Source organism: Hypomesus transpacificus, unplaced genomic scaffold (genome assembly GCF_021917145.1).
Source record: "Hypomesus transpacificus isolate Combined female unplaced genomic scaffold, fHypTra1 scaffold_186, whole genome shotgun sequence".
Classification (NCBI taxonomy): Eukaryota; Metazoa; Chordata; class Actinopteri; order Osmeriformes; family Osmeridae; genus Hypomesus; species Hypomesus transpacificus.
Window position 1 is genome coordinate 200,692 of NW_025813735.1, and position 25,327 is coordinate 226,018.

Here is a 25,327-nt window from a genome sequence, read left to right on the forward strand (position 1 = left end):
CCGAAGACATCTGATCATTTCTTCATTGCTTTTATTGATTTAAACATTCATTAGTATGAATGGTTGACATGTTTCCTGGCTATACATGCATCACTGTACTACTGGGACAGTAATAAACATTTCCATAGCCTTAGTTATGGCACTCCATGTGTGGTGTTTCAACAATAAATAAGTATTATGATTCAAGGTTATTCGATTTATGTTCATGACATGTTACACTATTCATTTCTGTATGCGTCACAGTTAATCTACAGTTTAATAATAGGGGTGGAACAATATATGGTGGAACAATATATCGCAATACAAAAATTGTATAATATGTTTTGTAGAGTTATGGCAAAAATTGTACAATATCATGTCCGTTTGATGCTATTGGTTGAGCTACCAGCAAGCGACCTACTCTGCACCTGCGTCATGTGTGCATTCATTGCCTTCGAAATCGCTTGAACTGAGTTAACTAAATTGCATGTACAACAAAGAAAATTATTGAAGATGTTAAATGTTTTGGAAATAAATCTGTTAATTGAATTTGCTGTTCAAAATATTGTGATACGTATTGTATCGTACACCTAGTATCGTAATATGTATCGAATTGTGAGCTGAGTGTATTGTTACACCTATATTTAATAAGGATCAACCATGTCTTGGCTTCTAACTGACAACAGGAAACCACTTTGTTAATCTCAGTAGTGGATACTTCAGTAGTCGATAGTTCGACTGACTGCAGATTAATAGGTCACAGGTTCAAATTCCCCACTGCATACGGTACCCTTTAATAAAAGCTGCATAATGAGTATTCAGCTTGTGGTCTGCTCCTCTCTGTGTCACCCACTGTCTCTGGAGGAGGGGATCCCTCACTAAACTGCCCTCCCAAGATTTCTTCCCTGTTTTCTCAGAGTTTTCCTGGGAGTTTTTCCATGTCTTGTTTGAGGGTTCAGGTTGGTTTAGAGACAGTGTTACGGGGCGTAAGCAAAGCCCTCTGTGGCACTGCTTGTCAAAAGGCTAACAACTAGAGCAAGATTTAATTTGAAAAGGTTCTGCCAAATGAAAACATTATCGTTGTTCATCATCTCCCTGGTTTCCCTGTCATGGCCTTCTTGGTGTTCCTCTCAGGCCTCAGCAGGATGATGTAACACTTGGGCACAAAGATACACAGGAGGAGTCCAAAGCTGGACGCCAGGATGGCGAAGATCTCCACGGCAACCGTGAACTTCCCCGGAGAACTGACGTGAGCTGGGATGAACGACACCCACACGGCGCAGAAGATCAGCATGCTGAAGGTGATGAGCTTGGCCTCGTTAAAGTTGTCTGGGAGTTTTCTGGCCAGGAAGGCCAGGAGGAGGCAGAGGGACGCCAGCAGGCCGATGTACCCCAGGACCAGGTAGAATCCTGGGGGCCAAGACTCCTTGCACTCCACCACCACCTGGGGATTAACATTTCACATTCGAGTCACTTAAAAGATTTTTGTCCAGAACGATGTACAAATAGTGCATGTAGAAGGATATTTCAGATGACCAATGAGAGGGCTTCACCTTCCCTGTGGCTCCCAGGTAGAAGGGGTTCCTGAAGGGATAGGGTGGAGCCAAGGCCAGCCAGCCAGCACAGAGACACACCTGGATAAGAGTCACCAACAGGCCCACAGCCAGAGAGTTTAGACGTAGCTGTGGTTAGCAGGGCAATATTTAAACACACAACTATGTGAGGTTTGTTTTTTACCGAGGTCCAAATCTCATGTACCTTATGTGATAATTAATAGTGTTGGGTGTAACGCGTTACAGTAGTCAGACTACTTTTCTTAGGTAACTAGTAACTTAACGCGTTACTTATTTAATTGAATGAATCCGTTATTAGTTCCTTGTTCAAAAAAGTAACGAGATACTCAAGTTAGTCTTTTGGTCGCAAGCCCTCAGCATGTAGCTAAAAGTCTAGGAACGTTAGGTTCAGTATTTAAGTGAAGTGAACACCATTTTGCTACCATATACAGTGCCCTCCAAAAGTATTGGAACAGTGAGGCGAATTCCTTTATTTTTGCTGTAGACTGAAAACATTTGGGCTTGACATCAAATAATGAACGTGAGACCAGAGATCAACGTTTCAGCTTTTATTTCCAGGTATTTACATCAGGATCTGATGCACAACTAAGAAAATATCACATTTTGTTTGAATCCACCCATTTGTCATGTGATCAAAAGTATTGGAACAGATATACTTAAAACATATTTAAGTGAATAAGACTTAATATTTAGTTGCAAATCCTTTGCTTTCAATAACTGCAGCAAGTCTGTGACCCATTGACGTCACCAAACTTTTGCATTCTTCCTTTTTGATGCTTTCCCAGGCTTTCACTGCAGCCTCTTTCAGTTGTTGTTTGTTTTGTGGGGTTCCTCCCTTCAGTCTCCTCTTAAGCAGGTAAAATGCATGCTCTATAGGGTTTAAGTCTGGAGATTGACTTGGCCAGTCTAATACCTTTCATTTCTTGCCCCTGATGAACTCCTTTGTTGTTTTGGCAGTGTGTTTTGGGTCGTTATCTTGCTGCATGATGAAGGCTCTGCCAATCAGTTTGGTTGCATCTTTCCTTAAATTGGCAGACAAAATGTTTCTGTAGACTTCCGAGTTCATTTTGCTGCTGCCATCATGTGTTACATCCTCAATGAAGATTAATGAGCCCGTCCCAGAAGAAGCCATGCAAACCCAAGCCATGACATTACCTCCACCGTGTTTCACAGATGAGCTTGTGTGTTTGGGATCATGAGCAGTTCCTTTCTTTCTCCAAACTTTAGCCTTTCCATCACTTTGGTAAAAGTTAATCTTTGTCTCATCAGTCCATAAAACTTTGTCCCAGAATTTTTGAGGTTCATCTCTGTACTTTTTGGCAAATTCCAGCCTGGCCTTCCTATTCTTCTTGCTAATGAGTGGTTTGCATCTTCTGGTGTAGCCCTTGTACTTTTGTTCATGAAGTCTTCTGCGAACAGTAGATAGTGATACCTTCACTCCTGCCATCTGGAGGTTGTTGCTGATCTCACTAACAGTTGTTTTAGGGTCTTTCTTTACAGCTCTCACAATGTTTCTGTCATCAACTGCTGATGTTTTCCTTGGTCTACCTGTTCGACGTCTGTTACTTAGTACACCAGTAGTTTTCTTCTTCTTCAGGACATTCCAAATGGTTGTACTGGCTATGGCCAATGTTTCTGCAATGGCTCTGATTGATTTTCCATCTTCTCTAAGACTCACAATTGCTTGTTTTTCACCCAAAGACAGCGCTCTGGTTTTCATGTTGTTTTCACCTCTGAATACAGTCTGCATAGACAAAACCTATCTTACCCAATCTGAACCTGAGTGTAGACATTCAGTGGTATTTATTGATTGAATAATGTATGTAATAGGACACACCTGGGCAACAAAACACACCTGTCAGTCACATGTTCCAATACTTTTGCTCACGTGACAAATGGGTGGGTTCGAACAAAAAGGTGATATTTTCTAATTTGTGCATCAGATCCTGATGTAAATACCTGGAAATAAAAGCTGAAACGTTGATCTCTGGTTTCACATTCATCGTTTGATGTCAAGCCCAAATGTTTTCAGTCTACAGCAAAAATAAAGGAATTGGCCTCACTGTTCCAATACTTTTGGAGGGCACTGTACCTAGCTATAGCTTAGCTTCGTTTTGCTCCTAGATTCATACCTAGCCCCGGTGAATTGCAGAGCTAACTAACTACTAGACTTCTGCCTGGCATTTTACAACATTATTTATTCATTAAAAAGTTTCTTGTTTCAAGAACTTCATGGAAATATTGCTTTTCATTATGGTGGATTATTACCTTGATCCGTATTGCTGTATAATGAGGATTGATCATGTTATATGCGAGTGACACTGAATATTCAGTACAATATGTTCTATTGCTGAGGTCAACCCATTAAATGTGCCTTCTGGGCATAAGAGTGACCTAGGTGAATTGTCTTAGAAATAAAATACTTTTCTTAATGTAACGCAAAAGTAACTTAACGCCTTACTCTCTACAGCAAGTAACTAAGTAACTTCACTAGTTACTTTACAATAAATGTAACTAGTAACTGTAATTAGTTACTTTAAAAAGTAACGTTACCCAACTCTGTTAATGACCCTGATCATCATCCCATCAGATTATCATTAATGCTCTGTACACACCAAACGCGAAGTGAATTATTAACGCGAATTAAGCAAATTTTCGATTTGCGTACATTTGTGTTTTTTTGAGTTTGTAATGTCATAATTCATAAGGCCTGTGTCATCCATAACAATGCATTCATACAGAACAGGGGGGATTTTAACCTGTGATCTCTTGCTTTTACCCCTGATACCACACTAATACCCTCCCCGAATGCAGTAATGGTGTAACTCCAGTGTGTACCCACCTGCGGAATCGTGGTGCCAAATATGAGCGCCCTCTGCTGGACGGGACCAAACAGCTTCAGCGCCCTGGACCCAGGTGCTGTGGCCCGGAAGGCCAGCAGGACCACGATGGTCTTGACGAGCAGGCAGGAGAGACAGAGGACGAAGCTGATCCCAAACGCAGCCTGACGGAACCGACACGCCCACTCCGAGGGCCGGCCAATGAACACCAGCGAACACAGGAAGCACAGCTTGAGTGACAGCAGAAGCAGGAAGCTCAGCTCTGAGTTGTTGGCCCGGACGATAGGCGTGGCCCGGTGACGGTGGAACACGGCGGTGATGGCGGTTGTCGTGGCGATGCCCAGGAGGGTGAGGGCGACGAGGATGGCGCCCATGGTGTTGGAGAAGGACAGGAAGTCGTCCACTCCGGCTACACAGGACTTCCTGTCTCTGTCTGACCAGTGGTACTCTGGACACTGGATGCACTCTGTGGAACCTGTCAAAACATGACAACATGACAACATGAAAACACAGAAATCACACATCTCCATCAAACATAATGTCTACATGCACACATACATTCTCACAAATTCAATCTAATTTAAATGATAATCGAATCAAATCTAATCTAACCAAATCTAGTCTAATCTTGTCTAGTCTAGTGTAATGTTGTCTAGTCTAATCTTGTCTAGTCTAATCTTGTCTAGTCTAGTGTAATGTTGTCTAGTCTAATCTTGTCTAGTCTTATGTTGTCTACTCTAATCTTGTTTTGTCTAATCTTGTCTAGTCTAATCTTGTCTAGTCTAATCTTGTCTAGTCTAGTGTAATGTTGTCTAGTTTAATCTTGTCTAGTCTAGTGTAATGTTGTCTAGTCTAATCTTGTCTAGTCTAGTGTAATGTTGTCTAGTCTAATCTTGTCTAGTCTAATGTTGTCTAGTCTAATCTTGTCTAGTCTAATCTTGTCTAGTCTAATGTTGTCTAGTCTAATCTTGTCTTGTCTAATCTTGTCTAGTCTAGTATAATGTTGTCTAGTCTAATCTTGTCTAGTCTAATGTTGTCTAGTGTAATGTTGTCTAGTCTAATCTTGTCTAGTCTAGTGTAATGTTGTCTAGTCTAGTGTGTTTGTGTAGTGGAGCAGGAGGATTCTACCAGTCTGGTTGCTGATCTGCCCGTCTGCACAGGGCAGGCAGTCGAAGCAGCAGGGTGGTTTTCCTGGTTGTGTGGCCTGTCGGCTGCCCGGGGGGCAGGGAGAGGTGCACACAGACTCAGGCACCTGGGACACCAGGCACACAGGTGAGTCAGGACTACGCTTTTATGATTTGAGTTTTTTTATCAGACGCTTTTTTCCAATGTGAAGTAAAACTGAGGGTGTACAGAGTACAGAGGATGGTTTGAGCCAGTGATCTAGTGATCTGCAGTCAAATGCCCCAACTACTGGAAACTTAACATATTCAATAAATATATATATATTTTAAATCAGACACCACCTTGTTTTGGCCTCCTGTCCACACGATGGCACTCTCCTTTATCAGCAGTTGCTGTCCCTCGGGGGCGGAGCCATCGTATGATCCTACCTTACGAAACCTTCATACAAGGCCAATACAGTTTTAACATAACCACAAACGTCAAAACAAACATCAAATAATGCCCCTCTACTAGCCCATAGAAAGAATTATTATAATTCATATAAACATTTTTACTAAAGTAACATAGACATGGGATTTAAACCTGGAACCTCTTGACTCAAAACAGACAAATGCTCTACCACTGGCCTAGGCCCCTACCCTTTTATAAATGATACATAAGGGCATGTCTTATAATATATTTATAAATATTAAAATGATGCAAACCTGATGCCTCCACCTCCGTCCTTCTGCCAGCTGATGATGTCATAAAGAGGAACAGGTTCTCCATTAGCATCAAACTGAACCTTCTCGCCAAACTGGTTGGTGAAATTCACCCGCTTGAGGTGGTGTAGCAGCTGGAGGCAGGAGAGAGAAAGTACCACAAAGTGCTTAGTGTTTATTTACAAGGGGGAATTTGAACCTTCAGTCCCTTTATCTGCAGCCAAATGCTGTACTTCTGAACAAAACTGTTACTCAAACAAACTAAATTGTTTGTATACCCTTACTGTAGGTCAACATGCCGAGACTCACACACACACACACACACAGAGCGTATGTACCTGTGTGGGTGTGAAGGCTGTGCTGGTGAGGTTACAGCTTCCTGGGCCTTGCTCTGGGGATCCACACTGAAACATGTCGTGCAGAGCGTGGGCGATGGCGTACACCGCCTTGTACACGTTATAGGACACCCTCACTTGGGACACCTCTGTATAACTGGTGTTGGTATCCCTCACGTCTTCCAGACCAGTGCACGCCCTCACGTCTCTCAGAGAGGCCAAGCCTTGCTCCCCTCTGAACGGCAGCTTGCATCCAAACAGCTCCTCCCACAGCATGTTGGTGAACTCTGACCCCGGGGCAGCCGAGGGGCGGACCCGGACCAGGAAGTCCATCAGGCCGGGGATGTGGACCCCGGGGAAGGAGAAGCCCAGTGTCCCCTCCAGGAGGGAGTGGAAGGGAGCGGAGGACAAGACGGAGGCCGTGACCCAGGCCTCGCTGGCCACCCACTGGATCCCCGTCACGTTCCTGCTGGCCAGCTGAGGAGGGGACAGTCAGAGGAGGGAAATAACCTAACGAAGAGGTCGTTTTTGACATCTATTCAAAGAGCGCTTTTCCAGAGGGGGGAATGACCCTCCCCAGAGAAGAGAGACACAGAGAAGGAGAGAGAGACACAGAGAAGGAGAGAGAGAACCAGAGAAGGAGAGAGAGAACTAGAGTAGGAGAGAGAGAACCAGAGAAGGAGAGAGAGAACCAGAGAAGGAGAGAGAGAACCAGAAAAGGAGAGAGAGAACCAGAGAAGGAGAGAGAGAACCAGAGAAGGAGAGAGAGAACCAGAGAAGGAGAGAGAGAACCAGAGAAGGAGAGAGAGAACCAGAGAAGGAGAGACCCAGAGAAGGAGAGAGAGAACCAGAGAAGGAGAGAGAGACACAGAAAAGGATGATGTCCCACCTCAGAGAGGAGCCCCAGCAGCTGTCCCTCGGTGGCGAACACCACCACCACCCTGGCTGTGGAGCTCACCAGGGCGTCGGCCAGGGCCCCCAGCTGGGCCGGGGAGGGGGAACTGGGGAGGGAGAGGTGGAACGCGGGGCAGCCTCCCTGCTCCTCCAGCTGCTTGGAGAACGCCTGGATGCCGTAACGGCTGTAGTCATCCTGGTACACACACACACATGCACAGATGCACATCCACATGCACACACACATAAACACAGAACTTAATTTAATATACAAACACCATGTGAAAACTGTAGGCATACTCTTTTTAACACAAATACTACTTGTGTTTTACGTTATTATTATTATCATTATTATATTATGACCTCAACCATGTTAGTGCCATCTTACCTCGGTGCCCACAGTGCCCACCCAGCTCCAGCCGAAGTGTGTGACCAGCTGGACCAGCCCCCGCACCTGGAACAGGTCGCTGGGCACGGTGCGCAGGAAGGAGGGGTAGACACGCTTGTCCGTCAGACAGGTACAGGTGGCAAAGTAACTCACCTGGAGACCGCAGCGACAGAAAAGGACTCAGTAACACACCTGGCGGACAGGCCACGGTGAGAACACAGCATTTTATGTATTTAGCAGACGCTTTTATCCAAAAGTAACATCTAATACGACATAAAATATCTTCCCTTCTCCCCTCTCCTCTCTACCGCATTCTCTCCCTCTCCCTCTCCCTCTCCCTCTCCCTCTCCCTCTCCCTCTCCCTCTCCCTCTCCCTCTCCCTCTCCCTCTCCCTCTCCCTCTCCCTCTCCCTCTCCCTCTCCCTCTCCTCTCTCCCTCTCCCTCTCCCTCTCCCTCTCCCTCTCCCTCTCCCTCTCCTATCTCCCTCTCCCTCTCCCTCTCCCTCTCCCTCTCCCTCTCCCTCTCCCTCTCCCTCTCCCTCTCCCTCTCCCTCTCCCTCTCCCTCTCCCTCTCCCTCTCCTCACCAGAGGGATGTTGAAGGGGCCCAGGGTGTGAGCCAAGGCTCCAGTTGGAGAGGAGGAGGCTAGGCCAATAACGGCAGGGACAGGGGCTCCAGCCAGGCACCGTGGCCCCTCCACACCCTCTTCCACATCCTCCTCCACACCCTCCGCTCCCTGTGAGGAAACCAGAGTGAGCGCTCCGAGCAGGCTGGTGCGGACGTCGTCACAGCTGTCCAGGATCCTGTAGCCGAGCTTCACGCCCGGCAGCAGCGTGGCGTCACGGTTCACCTCCTCAACCGCGAACACCATGGTCATCAGCCAGCGGAATGCCCGGTAGTCGAACCTGGAGAGGAGGAGAGAAGAGGAAGGAGAGGAGGAGAGAGGAAGGAGGAGATGTGTGTGTTTAGAGGAGCTGGGCATGTGTTGGGGGACAGTCCGGAGCAGGTTGGCCATGTCCACTCACCCGTAGCAGGCAGCTCTCAGCGGCTGACTCCCGTAGCTGTGATCCCACTCTGGGGCCAGGTAGTGGACTGGGAACAGCCCTCCAATCACCACATCCCCCTGGGCCTGCATCACCGGAGGGCTCTGGCTCACCAGGCTAACACAGCCTGTGCCGTTCCACCCAGTGACACTCACCCTGGACCAAGAGCCAGAGCCAGAGGTAGACCCAGCCCCAGCCCTTACCCCAGCTCCAGCCCCAGCCTCCTCCATCAGCTCCATGGGGTGGCCCTCCCCCAGACCCAGGCACAGAGGTCCAGACAGCAAGCTGATCAGCACCCAGAACACGCCCTCAGGTAATGGCACCATGAACCCTGCCCAGAGGCTGGTGGCGGAGCTGGTGGTGGAGACGCAGCAGGAGATGGAGCAGGCGATGGAGCAGGCGAGGGAGCAGGCGATGGAGCAGGCGATGGAGCAGGAGATGGAGCCAGAGGAGATGTCATCCAGAGCCCATCAACAGAGAGGGCAAGGCTGTGACAGAACGTCTGGCTGGAGGTCAGCACAGCAAACCTCAGTCTGAAGACGACAGAGCTGCTCAGAGTCACAGTATCCACCAGGAACCGATGTGTTCGTAGAGAGAGGAGCTCTCAGAGAAGTACAGCTGGATGACACGCCTTTATAAACATGGCACACGCTCTCGTCATCAGAGATGTGCTGTGATTGACAGTTGGTTAGATCAATCCAGGGAGCAGGTATACATTTGGGGCAGAGCATGAGGCTGATCAATCAGAACACTCCAACACAGAATCAACGCCCTGGGCTTTTGAACATTCTATGCTTCTAAACTGTTGCGTTATAAAAGTACTTCACTAATAAAAACGGCTCTTTTGAATTTGGCAGTGGTGTGCTTTGCCGTCAGCACTCAGTGTCAACAAATAACAAGTTGTAAAATTGTTGGATTAGAAAGTATTGGTATTGGTGGCAAAGACAGTTACAGTACCAGACTTTAAACTTGGATTATGAAAATACACATATCCTGTTAGCTGTGTTGGTGATTAAGCTGTGTTTAGCTGCGTGGCACTGTCTGAGAGAAAGCCAGGAATGGTTGTCTGAGAGCTCTCAGGGGAGCAAGCCTTCAACAGCCCACCAGAGGGAGAGGGAGGAAGAGAAGAGGAGGGGAGAGTAGAGGAGGGGAGGGGAGAGGACGGCAGGGGAGAAGGGAGGTGAGGTGAGAGAATAATAATGAGGAGGGTTTGTGGGGGGATGTCTGAGGTTCTGGGCCCGTGTGCTAGCAGCACAGACACAGATCTAGACAAGAGGGTAGGGTGGAGAGAAGGAGAGGGGAGGGTGGAGAGAAGGAGAGGGTAGGGTGGAGAGAGGAAGAGAGGAGAGGAAAGAGGAAGAGAGGAAGAGAGGATAGGAAAGAGTAAGAGAGGAAGAGAGGGTAGGCTGGAGAGAAGGAGAGGGGAGGAAAGGAGAGAGGAAGAGAGGAGAGGAAAGAGTAAGAGAGGAAGAGAGGATAGGAAAGAGTAAGAGAGGAGAGAGGATGAGTGGGGGAAAGTTGGATAAGAAAGGCGCGTAGGTAGGATGAGGCACGCTCCATATCTACATGGAGAGTAGTATGTTACTGCCACCTAGTGGACACAGTGAAGTAGAGCTTAGTAGTCTGTTCATTTTAGACTCCCATATGATGCATCACATAATGGCCATTGACCTGCATTTAAATACCCCAAAGGAAATTAATGTACATTTAATATATACCTATATCTCGTCTTTAACAAACAAACAAACACAGTGACAATAGACATAAAGTTGGAAAAACGAAAACATAATAATGTGTCCATTTAGCAGATGCCTTTATCCCTAGGGGGATTCAAACCTGTGACCACTGGCTCTGCAGTCCAATGCTCTGCCACTGACCTACATCTAGAAAACCTCTTTTGGTCTAAAACATAACCCACCGCCCTCATCTCTGTTCCCTGGCATTCCCCTGCCCACCTGACACCAGGTACGCCTGCGCCCCCCCCCCCCCCCCCCCCCCCCCTGTGAAACGAGCCCATGACGTCAGCCCCCCTCCCAGGCTGACACAACACTCCATAAAACGGACAGACGGAGGGAGAGAGCGAGGGGAGAGAGCGAGGGAGATACAGAAGGCAGTCATGGTGTTGTCCCTGCATTACTACCTCTATCTCTGTCTCACCTTTCTGCTGTGCTCCTCATCCAACTCTTCCTCCTGCCGTCTGAGAGAGCACTTCAACCTCAGTGGAATGCACCTGGAGGGAGATGTGGTTCTGGGCGGGCTGTTTGAGGTCCACTTCTACAGCACTTATCCAGACCTGTCCTTCACCACCAAGCCACAGCAGCTTGTCTGTAAGGGGTGAGGGGCTCTTGCACATGACACACACACACACACACACACACCACTCTGACCTGACACACACACCGGTAAGGGGTTCTGGAATGGAAGGATTTCAGAAACAACATGGAATTTAATTTACTGACTTGATAGTATGAAAATTGATGCCATGATGAAGTCCCAAACGTATTGATTGATCATGTGTTAATGGACTGTTTAAAAAGATGGCTTGTTTTATGTGTTTATTTTTATGTTATTTAGTTCAACAGTGCCCCTCTCTGATTTCCTGGAGTGGAGGGAGGCTGGGGTCATGTCTGTGTGCTTTGAGGGAGGCTGGGGTCATGTCTGTGTGCTCTGAGGGAGGCTGGGGTCATGTCTGTGTGCTCTGAGGGAGGCTGGGGTCATGTCTGTGTGCTCTGAGGGAGGCTGGGGTCATGTCTGTGTGCTCTGAGGGAGGCTGGGGTCATGTCTGTGTGCTCTTCTCTCTGTCAGGTTTGACGTGGCAGGTTTCCGACAGGCCCAGACCATGGCCTACACCATCGAGGAGATCAACAAGAACCCACACCTGCTGCCTAACGTAACCCTGGGATACCATCTCTACGACAACTGCCTCCAGCTAGGGGTAGCGTTCCGTGCCGCCCTATCACTGGCCAGTGGGACAGAGGACGAGTTTCTACTGGAAAAGGACTGCAGAAGTTCACCCCCGGTGATGGGGATTGTGGGGGATCCAGGCTCGACTCACTCCATCGCCATCTCCAGCGTCCTGGGGCTGTTTAGGGTGCCCATGGCAAGTGTCTGTCTGTCGCCACACTGGAAGCACTGTACATTTTTAAGCTTTACAATTTAACTGTACAATTTAAGCTTTCTGTCCACAGGTCTGTATTCTGTTAGTTTTAAAGTGCTGGTCTGTGTCCACAGGTTTACGCCATCAATTTTTTTCAAAGTGCTGGTCTGTGTCCACAGGTCTGTTTCATGATGTTCTAAAGTGTGGGTGTGCTTCACCTGTCCCAGGTGAGTTACTACGCCACCTGTTCCTGCCTGAGTGATCGGCAGGCGTATCCCTCCTTCTTCAGGACCATCCCCAGTGACGCCTTCCAGGTAGCCACAACCTAGTCTTTAGTGTGTTAGTAAATAGAAGATATCTAATAAATAACAATCCTCAATTTTAATGACATTCAAACACAGCAACATGTGTCTGTATCGGCAGCTGTGTACCACATTGTTACATTTGAAACTACTGGCCCAGATGATATGAACTGAGATCAAGCCGTTATTTGTGTTTCGGCTGTAAAAGAAATTGTTTTACAGACAAATGTTAACAAATGTCTTAGTGTACTCCCTAAAGTTACACATTTAAATGATAAATATAGAATTAATCTGGGGTCAAAAAAACTAACAAATCGAAAACCTAACTAACTAATGTTCCTGAATTTAAAATAATTCTGAGAATAGGGGTTGGTACATTTCTATTTTCTTATTCCTTTACTAGTAATAACCAAGACATATTCCATCCTGGCTCTTCTTCAGGTGCGAGCCATGCTACAGATCCTGAGACGGTTTGGATGGACCTGGGTCGGCCTTCTGGTCAGCGACGACGACTACGGTCGCCATGCCGCCCGCTCCTTCCTCCAGGGCCTGGCTCACGACCGCGCCGGCTGCCCGGCCTATCTGGAGGTGCTTCCGGTCCACAGCGCCCCGGACGAGTACCGCAGGATCGTGTCTGTGGTCAGGGCCTCCACCGCCAGAGTGGTGGTGGTGTTCTCCAACTCGGGATACATGCTCCCCCTTCTGGACGAGGTGAATATTACACCTTGTAGGCCTACATTCAATGAATGTCAAAAATAGGGCGAATTGATCGTTTACCGGTAAAATATTCGTTTACTTTTTAAATATTCTTAATTTAGCAGACATTTTCATCCAGTGTCAGATATTTTTTTAGGTACAAACAGAAACTACAGCAGAAAAAGGAGTAGAAAGTGAAAAGTTCATATAGTATTTCGGTAGCTTGATTCAAGGAACGGTCTGTATTTTACCAGGTACAGTGCAAAAATTATGCGAAAAAGATACAAAGTACCTGGCACTTCTCGCTTTTGTATAACTACACAGGAAAAGGTTTTGATGATGAGCAATAGTCCAGCGGAGTTGCCGAAATGAGTTGGCGAGCCAAACAAATTATTAAAAAATAAGCAGTAAGATAACATTGATACAGACATTGAATTTTCTCTGCGGCCTCTTACCTATGACCCAATCACAACGTGAAGATATTCAACTAAAAGACGCTCTCTTTGATATTGCTTAACCAATTGATGCAGCGCTGATTCCGGCTGTGTGTGAATGTGACGGGTATGTAACAGATATGGCCACGCTTCGTCACCAAGGTATAGTTTTCTATTCATTGACACGGCTGGCCTTTTAGATACCTGAAGAGTGAGTTTCACGGTTTTCACTCCGTTACATGAAGGTGGTGAGCCAGAACATGACAGGTCTGCAGTGGATCGCCAGCGAGGCCTGGACCAACGGCATTGTCCTCCACACCCCCAGACTCATGCCCTACGTGGGGGGCACGCTGGGCATCGCCATCCGCCGTGGAGAGATCCCCGCACTCAAGGAGTTCCTGTCAAGTCTCCGCCCTGACAAACACCCCAGCGACCAACATGGGCAGAGCATGGCAAAGATTTTATCTTATTTGTCCATTTTTTCAAACGAAAAAATTAATATTAAAACTTCAACTTGTATTTACTGCTAGTCTCTTATGTTTTGCTATATTTCAAGAAAATATCCTCCCAAAACATTTTAGTATTTTTTTAACTTGATTTTCTTTTAATAAACAGCATTTTTATTTTCTCTCTTTTTGGCAGGTGTGGCAGTTTTGGGAGGAGGTCTTTGGCTGCAGTTTTGAGCCTGCTGGGCTGGGCGTTCCTGCGTGCTCTGGACAGGAGGCCCTGGCCGCTCAGGCCCAGCTATATCTGGATGTTTCTGACCTGAGGGCAGACTACAACATCTACAAGGCTGTGTACACCCTGGCCCACGCCCTCCACAGCCTGCTGCAGTGTGTGCCGGGGCAGGGGCCCTTCCCAGAGAGCAGCTGTGCCAGCCTGGACAACATGGCGCCCTGGCAGGTGAGGAAAACATACAGTTATAAATGTAGCGTGGCTAGGCCGCCGGCAAGGGTTTGCCGGCAGGTGAAGGACTGGTGGGAAGCAGTGTTGTGCCTTTAGCTCACTGGGTTAGTGTGAGCTGTGCTGGGTGGGAGATCGGGGATCTAATCTCACTCGTTGCAAAAAATAAATGACCATATGTTTTTCTCGTGTCTCCCCGTTGTGGCCAGTTGGTGTACTATCTGGAGAGGGTCAACTTCACCACCGGGTTTGGGGACAGAGTGTTGTTCGATGAAAATGGAGATGCCCTGCCCATCTATGACATCATGAACTGGGCGTGGCTCCCGGACGGAGGTGTGAAGGTTCAGAATGTGGGTGTGGTCGATGAGTCACTTCCTGTTGGGGAACAGCTACTACTTCACGAAGACAAAATCTTCTGGAATTTCAAAGACAAGAAGGTCAGAACGTTTTGATAGAACGCTAGATAAGTACTTTGTTCATCCCTAATGGATGCCCATTATGCCCATTATTTGACCCACTTCCTTTCCTTCCAGCCCCCCAAGTCAGTGTGCAGTGAGAGCTGCCCTCCTGGCACCCGGTTGGCCAACAGGAAGGGGCAGCCAGTCTGCTGCTTCGACTGCATCCCCTGTTCTGACGGGGAGGTCAGCAACCACACCGGTGAGGGCACAGTCCCATGTGAACATCATCATTATCCATTTATGCCAAAACTACTAAATCTGCCCCATCCTACTCTACCACCCCCTGCCCTTGCCCCTTTCCTCTCTCTCTCTCTCTCCCTCTCTCTCTCTCTCTCTCTCTCTCTCTCTCTCTCTCTCTCTCTCTCTCTCTTCTCTCTCTTTGTCTCTCCCAGACTCCACCGAGTGTTCTGTGTGTCCTGAGGACTACTGGTCCGACCCACAGAGAACCCAGTGTATCCCCAAGACAGAGGAGTTTCTGTCTTACTCTGAACCCCTGGGCATGTCCCTGGCTGCCATCTCCCTGCTGGGCGCCGTCCTTACTGCCAGCGTCATGGCGATTTTCGTCCGCCACCGGAACACACCCGTGGTGCGCGCCAACAACTCCGAGCTCAGCTTCCTCGTCCTGCTGTCTCTCAAACTCTGCTTCCTGTGCTCGCTGCTGTTCATTGGCCGGCCCAAGTTGTGGGCGTGCCAGCTGAGACACGCAGCGTTCGGCATCAGCTTTGTGCTGTGTGTCTCCTGCATCCTGGTGAAGACCGTGGTGGTTCTGGGGGTCTTCAGGGCCTCCAAGCCAGGCGGAGAAACCATCATGAAGTGGTTCGGGGCCCGGCACCAGAGAGGGACCGTGCTGGCTCTTACGTCCCTACAGACCGCCATCTGCACGGGCTGGCTGCTCCTGGCTTCTCCCACGCCGCATAAGAACACCCTCTACCAGAGCGATACGATAGTGTACGAGTGTGTGGTGGGGTCTGTTGCTGGGTTTGCTGCGTTGCTGGGATACATCGCCCTGCTGGCTGTCCTGAGCTTCCTCCTGGCCTTCCTGGCCCGGAACCTTCCAGACAACTTCAACGAGGCCAAGCTCATCACCTTCAGCATGCTGATCTTCTGTGCCGTGTGGGTGGCGTTCGTCCCAGCCTACGTCAGCTCCCCGGGGAAGTATGCCGACGTGGTGGAGATCTTCGCCATCCTGGCCTCCAGTTACGGCCTGCTGTTGGCGCTGTTCGGGCCCAAGTGTTACATCATCCTGCTGAGGCCTGAGAGGAACACCAAGAAGGCCATCATGGGTCGGGCGACATGAGGCTCTTTGGACACTGCACCCCTCCCTGCTTCTACCTCAACATTTTCTCCTGACTAGATGAAATACCTTCTTCCCTATAAAAGAGTCTGCTAAATGCATAAAATAAAATTGTGTGGCATGAAGGTGAGACCCCCTGTAGAGATCACACCCTGCTCCTACTGGCAGTGTAGAGATCACACCCTGCTCCTACTGGCAGTGTAGAGATCACACCCTGCTCCTACTGGCAGTGTAGAGATCACACCCTGCTCCTACTGGCAGTGTAGAGATCACACCCTGCTCCTACTATCAGTGTAGAGATTACACCCTGCTCCTACTGGCAGTATAGAGATCACACCCTGCTCCTACTGGCAGTGTAGAGATCACACCCTGCTCCTACTGGCAGTGTAGAGATCACACCCTGCTCCTACTGGCAGTGTAGAGATCACACCCTGCTCCTACTGGCAGTGTAGAGATCACACCCTGCTCCTACTGGCAGTGTAGAGATCACACCCTGCTCCTACTATCAGTGTAGAGATTACACCCTGCTCCTACTGGCAGTGTAGAGATCACACCCTGCTCCTACTGGCAGTGTAGAGATCACACCCTGCTCCTACTGGCAGTGTAGAGATCACACCCTGCTCCTACTGGCAGTACGCAGCAGGAGCAGGGTGCGTCTCCCCATGTAGTTGATATCACTGCTGCAGCATAACTAAATAGATAACATTTTGTGTGAAATGGTACATGCCTGGACAACAATGCTGGATGTGGAATCACCTTGGGGACACAAGGGAATGTTGACGTCCAGAGATGTCGGGGCCAGGGGGCGAGGGCCAGGGGGCGGGGCCTCATAACTAGAGCGCCAAGCAATATGTTGTGCAGTGAAAGATAGAACAGTTACATGATATTCTCCAATGCTCCCTTCATTAAAGAAGTCATGTCATCTGATCTGAAAATTGAATGATTATAAGATGTATTACATATTGGTGCATAGGTGTAGACTATACTGTATAGGTATGGGTTTTTGTTTTTTCAAATGGAATTTTAAATACACATAAGTAATGGACATAAGTAATGGATTTACTGGATCCATGTAAGCTTTGCTGTCACGGTCTAGGCCCTGTTGGATTATGTAGTCAACGCCAAACTCATGAATATGTTTCAAACTTCACAAGGAATAAACTGAATAAATTGCTCATTCATATGGATTAATGTTCCATCAATATTTGACCATGAATGAATAACTCATAAATACATTTTTCAATTACATGAAAGACTTCAAAGGAGCTTCAGGAATGGGTTTTTATTCAACCGTAACATCGACAACAATACTTAATAAAAAAAATGTCATATGGGAAAAGAGAATTACACGTCATGTCAAATGTGAAAAAAAGTTAATTAGTGGTATCAAATACACATGTGGGGGATTGGGGGAGAGATGGGATACGTGTCTATCTGCACGGCTATTCGGCAGAGAAACGATTTATATCTTGTTCATGAAATCAGCATATGTATTGCTTCATTTAACTGCAGATGAAGACACAAAGGCAGGGTCAAAGCATTTGAGGCCGTTATGATTTTAAACTTTTTCTACTAGGTCTGTTCTTGGTCCATTAATCTGTTGTTCCTGGTGTCACATTGCGATTTAACCTTAGTCCATTTCAGAACGATTCAGAGGGAGCTTGAGGAGGAATCTAAATGATTAACAATAGAGTTTGGAGCATAATTCTGACCATGTCAAAGTCTCATAACTGTACATTATATTTATGGGCGCAGATCTTCTGTTATTTGGCCATCATCTGTTTCTTGGTGTTCCTCTCAGGCCTCAGCAGGATGATGTAACACTTTGGGGCGAAAATGCAGACCAGAAGTCCGTAACTGGAGGCCAGGATGGCAAAGATCTCCACGGCAACAGTGAACTTCCCTGGAGAGCTGACGTAAGCTGGGACGAACGCCACCCACACGGTGCAGAAGATCAGCATGCTGAAGGTGATGAGCTTGGCCTCGTTGAAGTTGTCTGGGAGTTTCCTGGCCAGGAAGGCCAGGAGGAGGCAGAGGGAGGCCAGCAGGCCGATGTACCCCAGGACCAGGGAGAAGCCCTCCATGGAGCCCACAGCAGCACACTTCAACACCACCTTGGAGCCCTGGAGGCCCAGGTCACGTTCAGGCAGGGGAGGACTCAGGAACAACCACACTGCACAGATCACCACCTGAAACACACAGAAGGTTCCAGAACCTTTGATCTCAGATGAACATTTAGTAGACACTATAGTATGGCAGGCTTTCCCTGTCTTAGCAGCCTTTACCTGTACACAGGTAAGGATGCAGACACTCCCTCTCTGCTGACTTGGGCCGAATCTCCTCATCAGAGCCCCAGTGCCGGGCTGGGAAGACCGGAATGCTGCCAGGACCACGATGGTCTTGACCAGCAGGCAGGAGAGACAGAGGACAAAGCTGATCCCAAACGCAGCCTGCTGGAGCCCACACGCCCACACAGACGGCTGACCAATGAACACCAGCGAGCACAGGAAGCAGAGCTTGAGTGACAGCAGAAGCAGGAAGCTCAGCTCTGAGTTGTTTGCCCGGACCTGAAATGAGAAGAAAAGTGGACTTAAAGGACTGAAGATAGAAGGGAAGTGATGTAATGAATTATTTTCCATGAAAATAATTACAGTCATGTGATTGGCTCTCACCAGTGGAGTGTGTCTGTGGTACAGGAAGACAACAAACACCCCAACAGTGACCGCAGCACCAGACAGGGCGGCCGTTGTCAGGGTGATTCCCATGGTTTCGTTGAAGGAGAGGAACTCCAGCTGACGAAGGATGCAGGCTGTCTGCTCGCTGTTAGACCACAACTCCTCAGGACAGCGCTCACACTGGAAGGAACCTGAAGGACAGCGAGCAGAGATTCAAAGAAAGAAAGAGAATTGTTATGAATTACTTGTCATGGTAATAAAATCCTTGTTTCAGTCAGTAGTAAAGTAAAGTGGTGTTGATTCTTACCGGTGTGGTTGCTGACCTCCCCGTCAGAACAGGGGATGCAGTCGAAGCAACAGACTGGCTGCCCCTTCCTGTTTGCCAATCGGGTGCCAGGAGGGCAGCTCTCACTGCACACTGACTTGGGGGGCTGCAACGTTAGAGACAATGAAAACCACAGACACAGTGCTGCTACCTACACTCAACTCACGATTTGATATGTGGCACGATGCTGGGTTCACGATACGATACATATCACGATATTGGGCTCACGATACGATACATATCACGATATTGGGCTCACGATATGATTGTTGCACCCCTACTGTTACTTCATGACTGCTTTTACAATGTATACGTATGTATGTAAATATGTATTTGATCAAATTCTAAATAAAATCAAGTTTTCCTTTGCTTTTACCTCATTCGATCCCGTGATCCACTGGATGGCTGATTCATCAATGCGGAGATCCGACCCTTTGACTTGACCAATGGTGGCCAGTTTGAGGGAGCCCTTGTTGGTGGGCCACCAGTTCACCAGGTCGTAGGCTGCAGGGATATCAGCACCCCGGAAGTAGAACTCTTCCCCGAGAGGAGAGGTGAAGTTCACTCGTTTCAGATGCTGCAACAGCTAATGCAAAGCAAATGCCTAAATAGAGAATGTACTATTTGGAAGAACTGATATGCACTTGGGTTCCTGAGATGCATTTAGCTCACCTCCGCAGGGGAGAGGTTGTGGGGAGGGGAGCAGGCTGAGTTGTTGCCCCAGGAGGGTGTGTCTCTGTTGGGGCAGGAGAGCAGGCTGTGCAGGGCGTGGGCTGCAGCGTACACAGCCAGGTACACGCTATAGCTGGTCATCAGCTGAGAGGTGTCGGTGAAGGAGCTCTCTACCCCCCACAGAGTCTCTGCTCCACTGCAGGGGGGCAGGAGGGGGGCAGTGGGGGCTGGAGGAGATGAGGTGCTGTTTTTGTTTCCTGTCTCAGGGTGGCAACCAAACTCCATCTCCCAGAGATCCCTGAGGAGCCAATCTTCAGGATGCTGTGATGGATGCAGACCCCTCAGGTGAGCGCTGAACCCAGGCATCGGGGCACTTCCAATAGCCACGCCCAGAACACCGCGCGCAACCTTGAAGAGGGCGGGGTTTTGGAGCAGCTCTGTACTGGTGCTCCAGGCCTCGCTGGCAAGAAACTGTCTGTCAGTCACCTGCAACACACAACACAGAGAGTGGTAGGTGGCAGTACCCTGATGGCACAGCGAAATTTGATCCAGCGGTATAATCTCACATTTCTCTTGGCCAGCTCCAGGAGAAGGGCTCTGGCGTCAGTGTACCAGGCAAACACTAGGATGACGCGAGCAGAGGAGGCCTGGATGGTACCAGCAACCCGCTCCATGTCCCTCGCCAGAGTCGCCCTGGTGAAGGTCTCGAAGAACGCCAGACATACCCCTGTCCCTTGGACCTCCTCCTGGAACACCTGGAATGTAGTTCGCACGGCAAAGTAGAACGTTTGTAACAAGAACAACGTGCAAAACCTGGTGCCTGTCAAAAGCACAAAGTCATTCATCCATAGAGCCTGTTGCTGGTTAACAAGATAACAACTAAATATGTGCTGGACAACACATACCACACTTTCTAGAACCAATTGGATATTCACAGCAGTTTTAGGAAAAACTATGTCCGAACAGGAGCTGTTCGAACTAATCAAATTGTCAGCGCGGGCTTTATATGATGATGGACAGATGATCAACACTAACGTAATCAATCACATCACCAAAGAGCGCTTGGGTTGAATTTGTTTTCAACAAACAACATACAACGTAGCTCTGATTGGTTGTAGGTATATTTAATTGAGCGAAGAGGCTTTTTTTTTTACCAGTCCAGTTGAAACACGCCCCATAATCACAACCCAACGGAGAGGTTTCAGACTCATATTCTGACTAGAATTATAAGTATGACAACGTCAGGCTATAATCATGCCCTTTCTGAGAGCTGGTTCCAATCAGCGAGACAAACCTGAATGCCCAGACGCCCGTAGTCATTGTCCACAGCGACGGCCCCGACCCAGGACCAGCTAAAGCGCTGAGCGAGCCGGGCCATGGTCCGGGCCTGGAACACGTCACTGGGGATGGTTCTGAAGAAGTTTGGGTACCGACTTCTGTCACTGAGACAGGGGCAGCTGGCCTGGTAGCTGATCTGGAGGAAATAATCTATTTAGTAGCATCAATTTATTTTTACCTGATTACAGTAGATCACTGTCAAATAATAGTTCAGAAAACAATTTGTATTTTTTGTATACAGTAGAACACAGTAGTCAGTTTCAGATGCTGCCCTGGACTATCTTAAGGTATGTGATGTACATGTGTGAATCACAGGGCCATTCCCCAGAGTGTGTGAGTGTGTGTGAGTGTGTGTCCTCACCACAGGCACAGAGAGAGGCCCCAGAGTGTGTGTCCTCACCACTGGTACAGAGAGAGGCCCCAGAGTGTGTGTGTGTGTGTGTGTGTGTGTGAGTGTGTGTCCTCACCACTGGTACAGAGAGAGGCCCCAGAGTGTGTGTGTGTGTGTGAGTGTGTGAGTGTGTGTCCTCACCACTGGTACAGAGAGAGGCCCCAGAGTGTGTGAGTGTGTGTGTGTGCGTGTGTGTGAGTGTGTGTCCTCACCACTGGTACAGAGAGAGGCCCCAGAGTGTGTGAGTGTGTGTCCTCACCACTGGTACAGAGAGAGGCCCCAGAGCGTGTGAGTGTGTGTGAGTGTGTGTGAGTGTGTGTCCTCACCACTGGTACAGAGAGAGGCCCCAGAGTGTGTGTGTGTGTGTGAGTGTGTGTCCTCACCACTGGTACAGAGAGAGGCCCCAGAGTGTGTGTGTGTGTGTGTGTGAGTGTGTGTGAGTGTGTGTCCTTACCACTGGTACAGAGAGAGGCCCCAGAGTGCTGGCGAGGATCATACTCTGAGTGGACGAGGCGTCGCCGATGACCAGAGACACAGAGTCTGCAGGTCGCCCATCTAGAAAGGAGTCAAATCGAATTAAACTTAATTTTTACAGCCCTTTTTACAAGCAATGTCACAGAGGAGGACTTCACATACTATTTCAATTTAATTCCATCTAAAACTCAAGGAAAGACAAGGAAAAATGTTATTGTCTGGTTGCCTTCTGCCTTGCTCCATGGTAGCTTCGTACACAAGCTTAAATTTGCTGTGCATGATAGCCAGGAATTTTTTTATAGGCGTGCAATGACAAAAAATGATATTGATCATCTCACCAAGTACAGATTAAAACTAAAATAACAAGCCTGGTTTGAAATGTAAAAAGTAGAAATATTTATGATATTTATGTTTCAATAAATTGACAAATTTGGCTTTGTCTCTTACTATGGTAACTCATTTTAGCCAGAGCATTAATTTAGAATAGTGAACAGACACTTGAACTACTTAGTAGACCGTGTCCATTATCAGAAAATAATGGACACTGTGCAGCCAATCAAAATCAAGTATTCACCGAGACCATGGTGTAACACCTAATAACCCATGGGTTGTGCAGGTGTGCTATGACCGCAGAACAACTCATGCGTTATTTGGAGATATACCACACCCTCTCCTGGTTAATTGTTTTAATACCCTTTAGGTACTTTCAACACACAGGATAAGCAAGATCAACATGTTTTAGTGACATACTTCAAAAACAATCTGTATATCTTCAATAATTATCAATAGCTCTTTGATCTCCACAATGACTTGACATGTTTTCAAGAAAAAAGGGTTCTCTACTCTCTCATTATACAACACATCGACAGACTGGCGACAAGCTATTCCAATCAATTCTGTACCTGCAGGTTTTCCAGCAGCTCCTGGAAGCGGCGAAGAGAGTTCACACTGCGGGCTCCTTCCTGCCACCAGAGACAGCGCCCCTCGGAGGCACCAGGGGTGCATGCCACAGCTGTCTAGGATACGGTAGCCCAGACGCAGCCCAGGTAATAGGAAGGGATCCCGGTTAATCTCATCCACCGCAAACACCATGGCGTGTGCCCATTTCAGCGGTTGCGCCTGGAAACTGTAACCATGGGTGCAACAACACGAACAGACAAAAGTGACGCGGGACAATCAAGATGTGTAATCGTCTGTACCATAGACATATATACATGGTCTATACGGTGATACAATAAGAAGCTGAACGTTGAGATGTGCAGCTCTATTGAGAGTTATGCAGTATTATTCCATGAACACAACTTTTCAAATTAAAGAAATTAGAGTGATTCTTGTAAGAAATCCTCATAATTTATCAATCTGAATTAACAAATGTATCATACTGTGACAGCAATACGAATATATTTACTTAAAAACCTAAATATATAAAATCAGTAACAGTACAAATCAATCTACATTAGTAGCTTTTACTAGGGTTTCTACTGACAGATAACAGAGTAAATCATAAATTACAGAACATTATCAAGAACTGAATTCCTTTGGAAACAACAGTTGAGACAGCAGCAGTTGTTTCTTTCTGATTTAACTTCTAAGGATATCATTAATACACTTAGCTACACAAATGTAACATGTCACATTTATTAAATATTTCGTTTTGTTTCAATAAAATGTCTTGATTCAACATGTGGCATTCAGGAAATTAAGAAAAGAACAATAATGCAAGTAAAGTCCTATACATATAGGGTGAGGGTTGTTTTTATATATATACTGTATATACATTACTTTTTCAACCTTGCTTTAAGCATTTATTCGTGAAGCAAGAATTTGAGTCAATACCCAAATGTGAGGCATCAAACAGAAATGAGCAGGTGTCCAATTTGAGCTAAACTCGTTGATAAAATTGTACTGCATGAAAACTTTTGTGTGTACAGTGTTAACCAATAAGTAGACGCCTTTAAAACAAAGTATCAAGAACAATCAGAACAATACATTTCCTTTAAAACAAACATTGAACAATAAACCTGATCTGATATTTACCTGGCACAGGGTTGCAGGTCCAGGGGTGTAGTGAAGCGCAGGTCTGGGGCAGGAGGCTGGTTGTGGAAAGGGAAGAGTCCCCCAATCAGCACGTCCCCATCCTGGGAGAGGCTCCGGTGATCCAGCGCCTCCGACTGGTCCCACCGCGAGCACACGGTGGCCAGGACCACCTCCAGCCCCCAACCCCCTCTGCCCCCCACATCCCTGCCCACTGCCCACAGCAGCAGCAGGGGCATGGCTGAGTTCTGCCACCCAGAGATGAACCAGGACAGGAACATGGACTGTGCAGGACAGGCATAGATATGAGTTCCTGTCAAGGGCAAGAGTGTGTTTTTATAATGACCATCGTGGCTGCAAAGGACAAAACAAGTTATTGAAACAGAAGCCCCTTAAAAACACCTCCCCCTAGAGAGAGGTGACGTAATGAGTGTTGAAGAGTTGGAAGCAAACAAAAAAATATGTTTTTCGACCATGTTTTTTGTTTTGCACCTTACAGCAATTGAAACATGTTTCGGTTGAGTAAAAGAGATAATAGGAGTTGAGGATGTGTGCAGGGGTTCAAAGCCTGTGTATGAGTGTGTGAGTGTGTGTGTGTGTGTGTATGAGTGTGTGTGTGTGTGTATGAGTGTGTGTGTGTGTGTGTGAGTCTGTCTGTCATTCCCACAAGTGTTGAGAGCTGAGGGGCTCAGACCGCAGGTGTGCCATTTCTCATCTCCATTATTACTAATTTCACAAGCAATTAGATCCCATTATCCACACACAGCGAGAAGCAACAACACAGGGAGGAGGTTGTGTGTGTGTGTGTGTGTGTGTGATATGAGTGTGTCATGGCCAATGCAGCCTAAAACCTCCGGGACATCACATACATGCAATTACTGAAATGGTGTGAATAAGCAGATCCAGAGAGAGCGTTGGGCTGTTGTTGTGTTTGTGCTGCGTCATGGTGCCTGGCCTGGGAGAAGGCCTCCCAAACCCACTCATCCTTCACTGTAGTCTGGACAGTCAGCCACTGATTGGTCCTTGTCTCGAATGGAAGAGATTTGAATTGTTATATGTTCATCCTACTCTTATATTATCTTACCTTGGCCTTACCTTATCATTTCCACGGTTCATGTTTTGATCGATGCTGATTCTTGTATTGCAGTCCTGTGAGTATGTCCCGTTTCCAGTGTGTTCATATGCGCAGACCATGGAGAGTTATCACGGCCGTAAAGACGACATTTACAACCACTGCCTTTTGTATTCATCGCCTTGCTATTCTGTACCAGCTGGAGTTTCTCATCTCATTCTTTGTGTTCACTTTAAGAATGCCGCAGACTATTTCCATGTCTTGGGTCTATTCATTATTCTTGAG

At 47.5% G+C, this 25,327-nt stretch overlaps 3 protein-coding genes across 3 annotated transcripts; 1 reads left to right on the forward strand and 2 right to left on the reverse strand.

The window, feature by feature from the left end:
- Positions 1 to 12: 12 nt before the first annotated feature.
- LOC124489222 (extracellular calcium-sensing receptor) lies at positions 13 to 8,990 on the reverse strand. Its single transcript, XM_047051910.1, has 11 exons — positions 8,860 to 8,990; positions 8,421 to 8,739; positions 7,837 to 7,989; positions 7,444 to 7,644; positions 6,558 to 7,031; positions 6,223 to 6,353; positions 5,860 to 5,956; positions 5,522 to 5,645; positions 4,396 to 4,868; positions 1,533 to 1,613; positions 13 to 1,423 (listed from the first exon to the last, which is right to left on the reverse strand). Exons 1-11 carry the CDS (start codon positions 8,967 to 8,969, stop codon positions 1,067 to 1,069), a joined length of 2,520 nt encoding a protein of 839 aa, XP_046907866.1. The 5' UTR covers positions 8,970 to 8,990; the 3' UTR covers positions 13 to 1,066.
- Positions 8,991 to 10,993: 2,003 nt separating this feature from the next.
- Positions 10,994 to 16,064, forward strand: LOC124489221 (extracellular calcium-sensing receptor-like). The gene is made up of 9 exons (XM_047051909.1): positions 10,994 to 11,211; positions 11,683 to 11,977; positions 12,202 to 12,288; positions 12,718 to 12,987; positions 13,652 to 13,858; positions 14,049 to 14,309; positions 14,519 to 14,746; positions 14,843 to 14,966; positions 15,160 to 16,064. Exons 1-9 carry the CDS (start codon positions 10,994 to 10,996, stop codon positions 16,062 to 16,064), a joined length of 2,595 nt encoding a protein of 864 aa, XP_046907865.1.
- Positions 16,065 to 17,824: 1,760 nt separating this feature from the next.
- LOC124489216 (extracellular calcium-sensing receptor-like) lies at positions 17,825 to 24,251 on the reverse strand. Its single transcript, XM_047051904.1, has 12 exons — positions 23,974 to 24,251; positions 22,893 to 23,062; positions 21,917 to 22,017; positions 21,028 to 21,207; positions 20,300 to 20,488; positions 20,009 to 20,219; positions 19,734 to 19,930; positions 19,438 to 19,647; positions 19,044 to 19,167; positions 18,734 to 18,927; positions 18,347 to 18,628; positions 17,825 to 18,250 (listed from the first exon to the last, which is right to left on the reverse strand). Exons 1-12 carry the CDS (start codon positions 24,249 to 24,251, stop codon positions 17,825 to 17,827), a joined length of 2,562 nt encoding a protein of 853 aa, XP_046907860.1.
- Between the last annotated feature and the right edge of the window lie 1,076 nt (positions 24,252 to 25,327).

Bases quoted from the DNA above. Each gene is read 5' to 3' on its own strand.
- LOC124489216 (XM_047051904.1), bottom strand. From the start codon at position 24,251: ATGTTCCTGTCCTGGTTCATCTCTGGGTGGCAGAACTCAGCCATGCCC. The intron at 19,931-20,008 runs GTTGCCACCCTG...TGCCCCCCTGCA, and splicing joins TCTCTGGGAGATGGAGTTTG to GTGGAGCAGAGACTCTGTGG. The intron at 19,648-19,733 runs GTGAGCTAAATG...GCTTTGCATTAG, and splicing joins ACAACCTCTCCCCTGCGGAG to CTGTTGCAGCATCTGAAACG.
- LOC124489222 (XM_047051910.1), bottom strand. From the start codon at position 8,969: ATGCAGGCCCAGGGGGATGTGGTGATTGGAGGGCTGTTCCCAGTCCAC. The intron at 8,740-8,859 runs GTGAGTGGACAT...CCTCCTCTCCAG, and splicing joins CTGAGAGCTGCCTGCTACGG to GTTCGACTACCGGGCATTCC. The intron at 1,614-4,395 runs GTGGGTACACAC...ACTCTTATCCAG, and splicing joins TTGGCACCACGATTCCGCAG to GTGTGTCTCTGTGCTGGCTG.
- LOC124489221 (XM_047051909.1), top strand. From the start codon at position 10,994: ATGGTGTTGTCCCTGCATTACTACCTCTATCTCTGTCTCACCTTTCTG. The intron at 12,289-12,717 runs GTAGCCACAACC...GCTCTTCTTCAG, and splicing joins TCCCCAGTGACGCCTTCCAG to GTGCGAGCCATGCTACAGAT. The intron at 14,310-14,518 runs GTGAGGAAAACA...CGTTGTGGCCAG, and splicing joins ACAACATGGCGCCCTGGCAG to TTGGTGTACTATCTGGAGAG.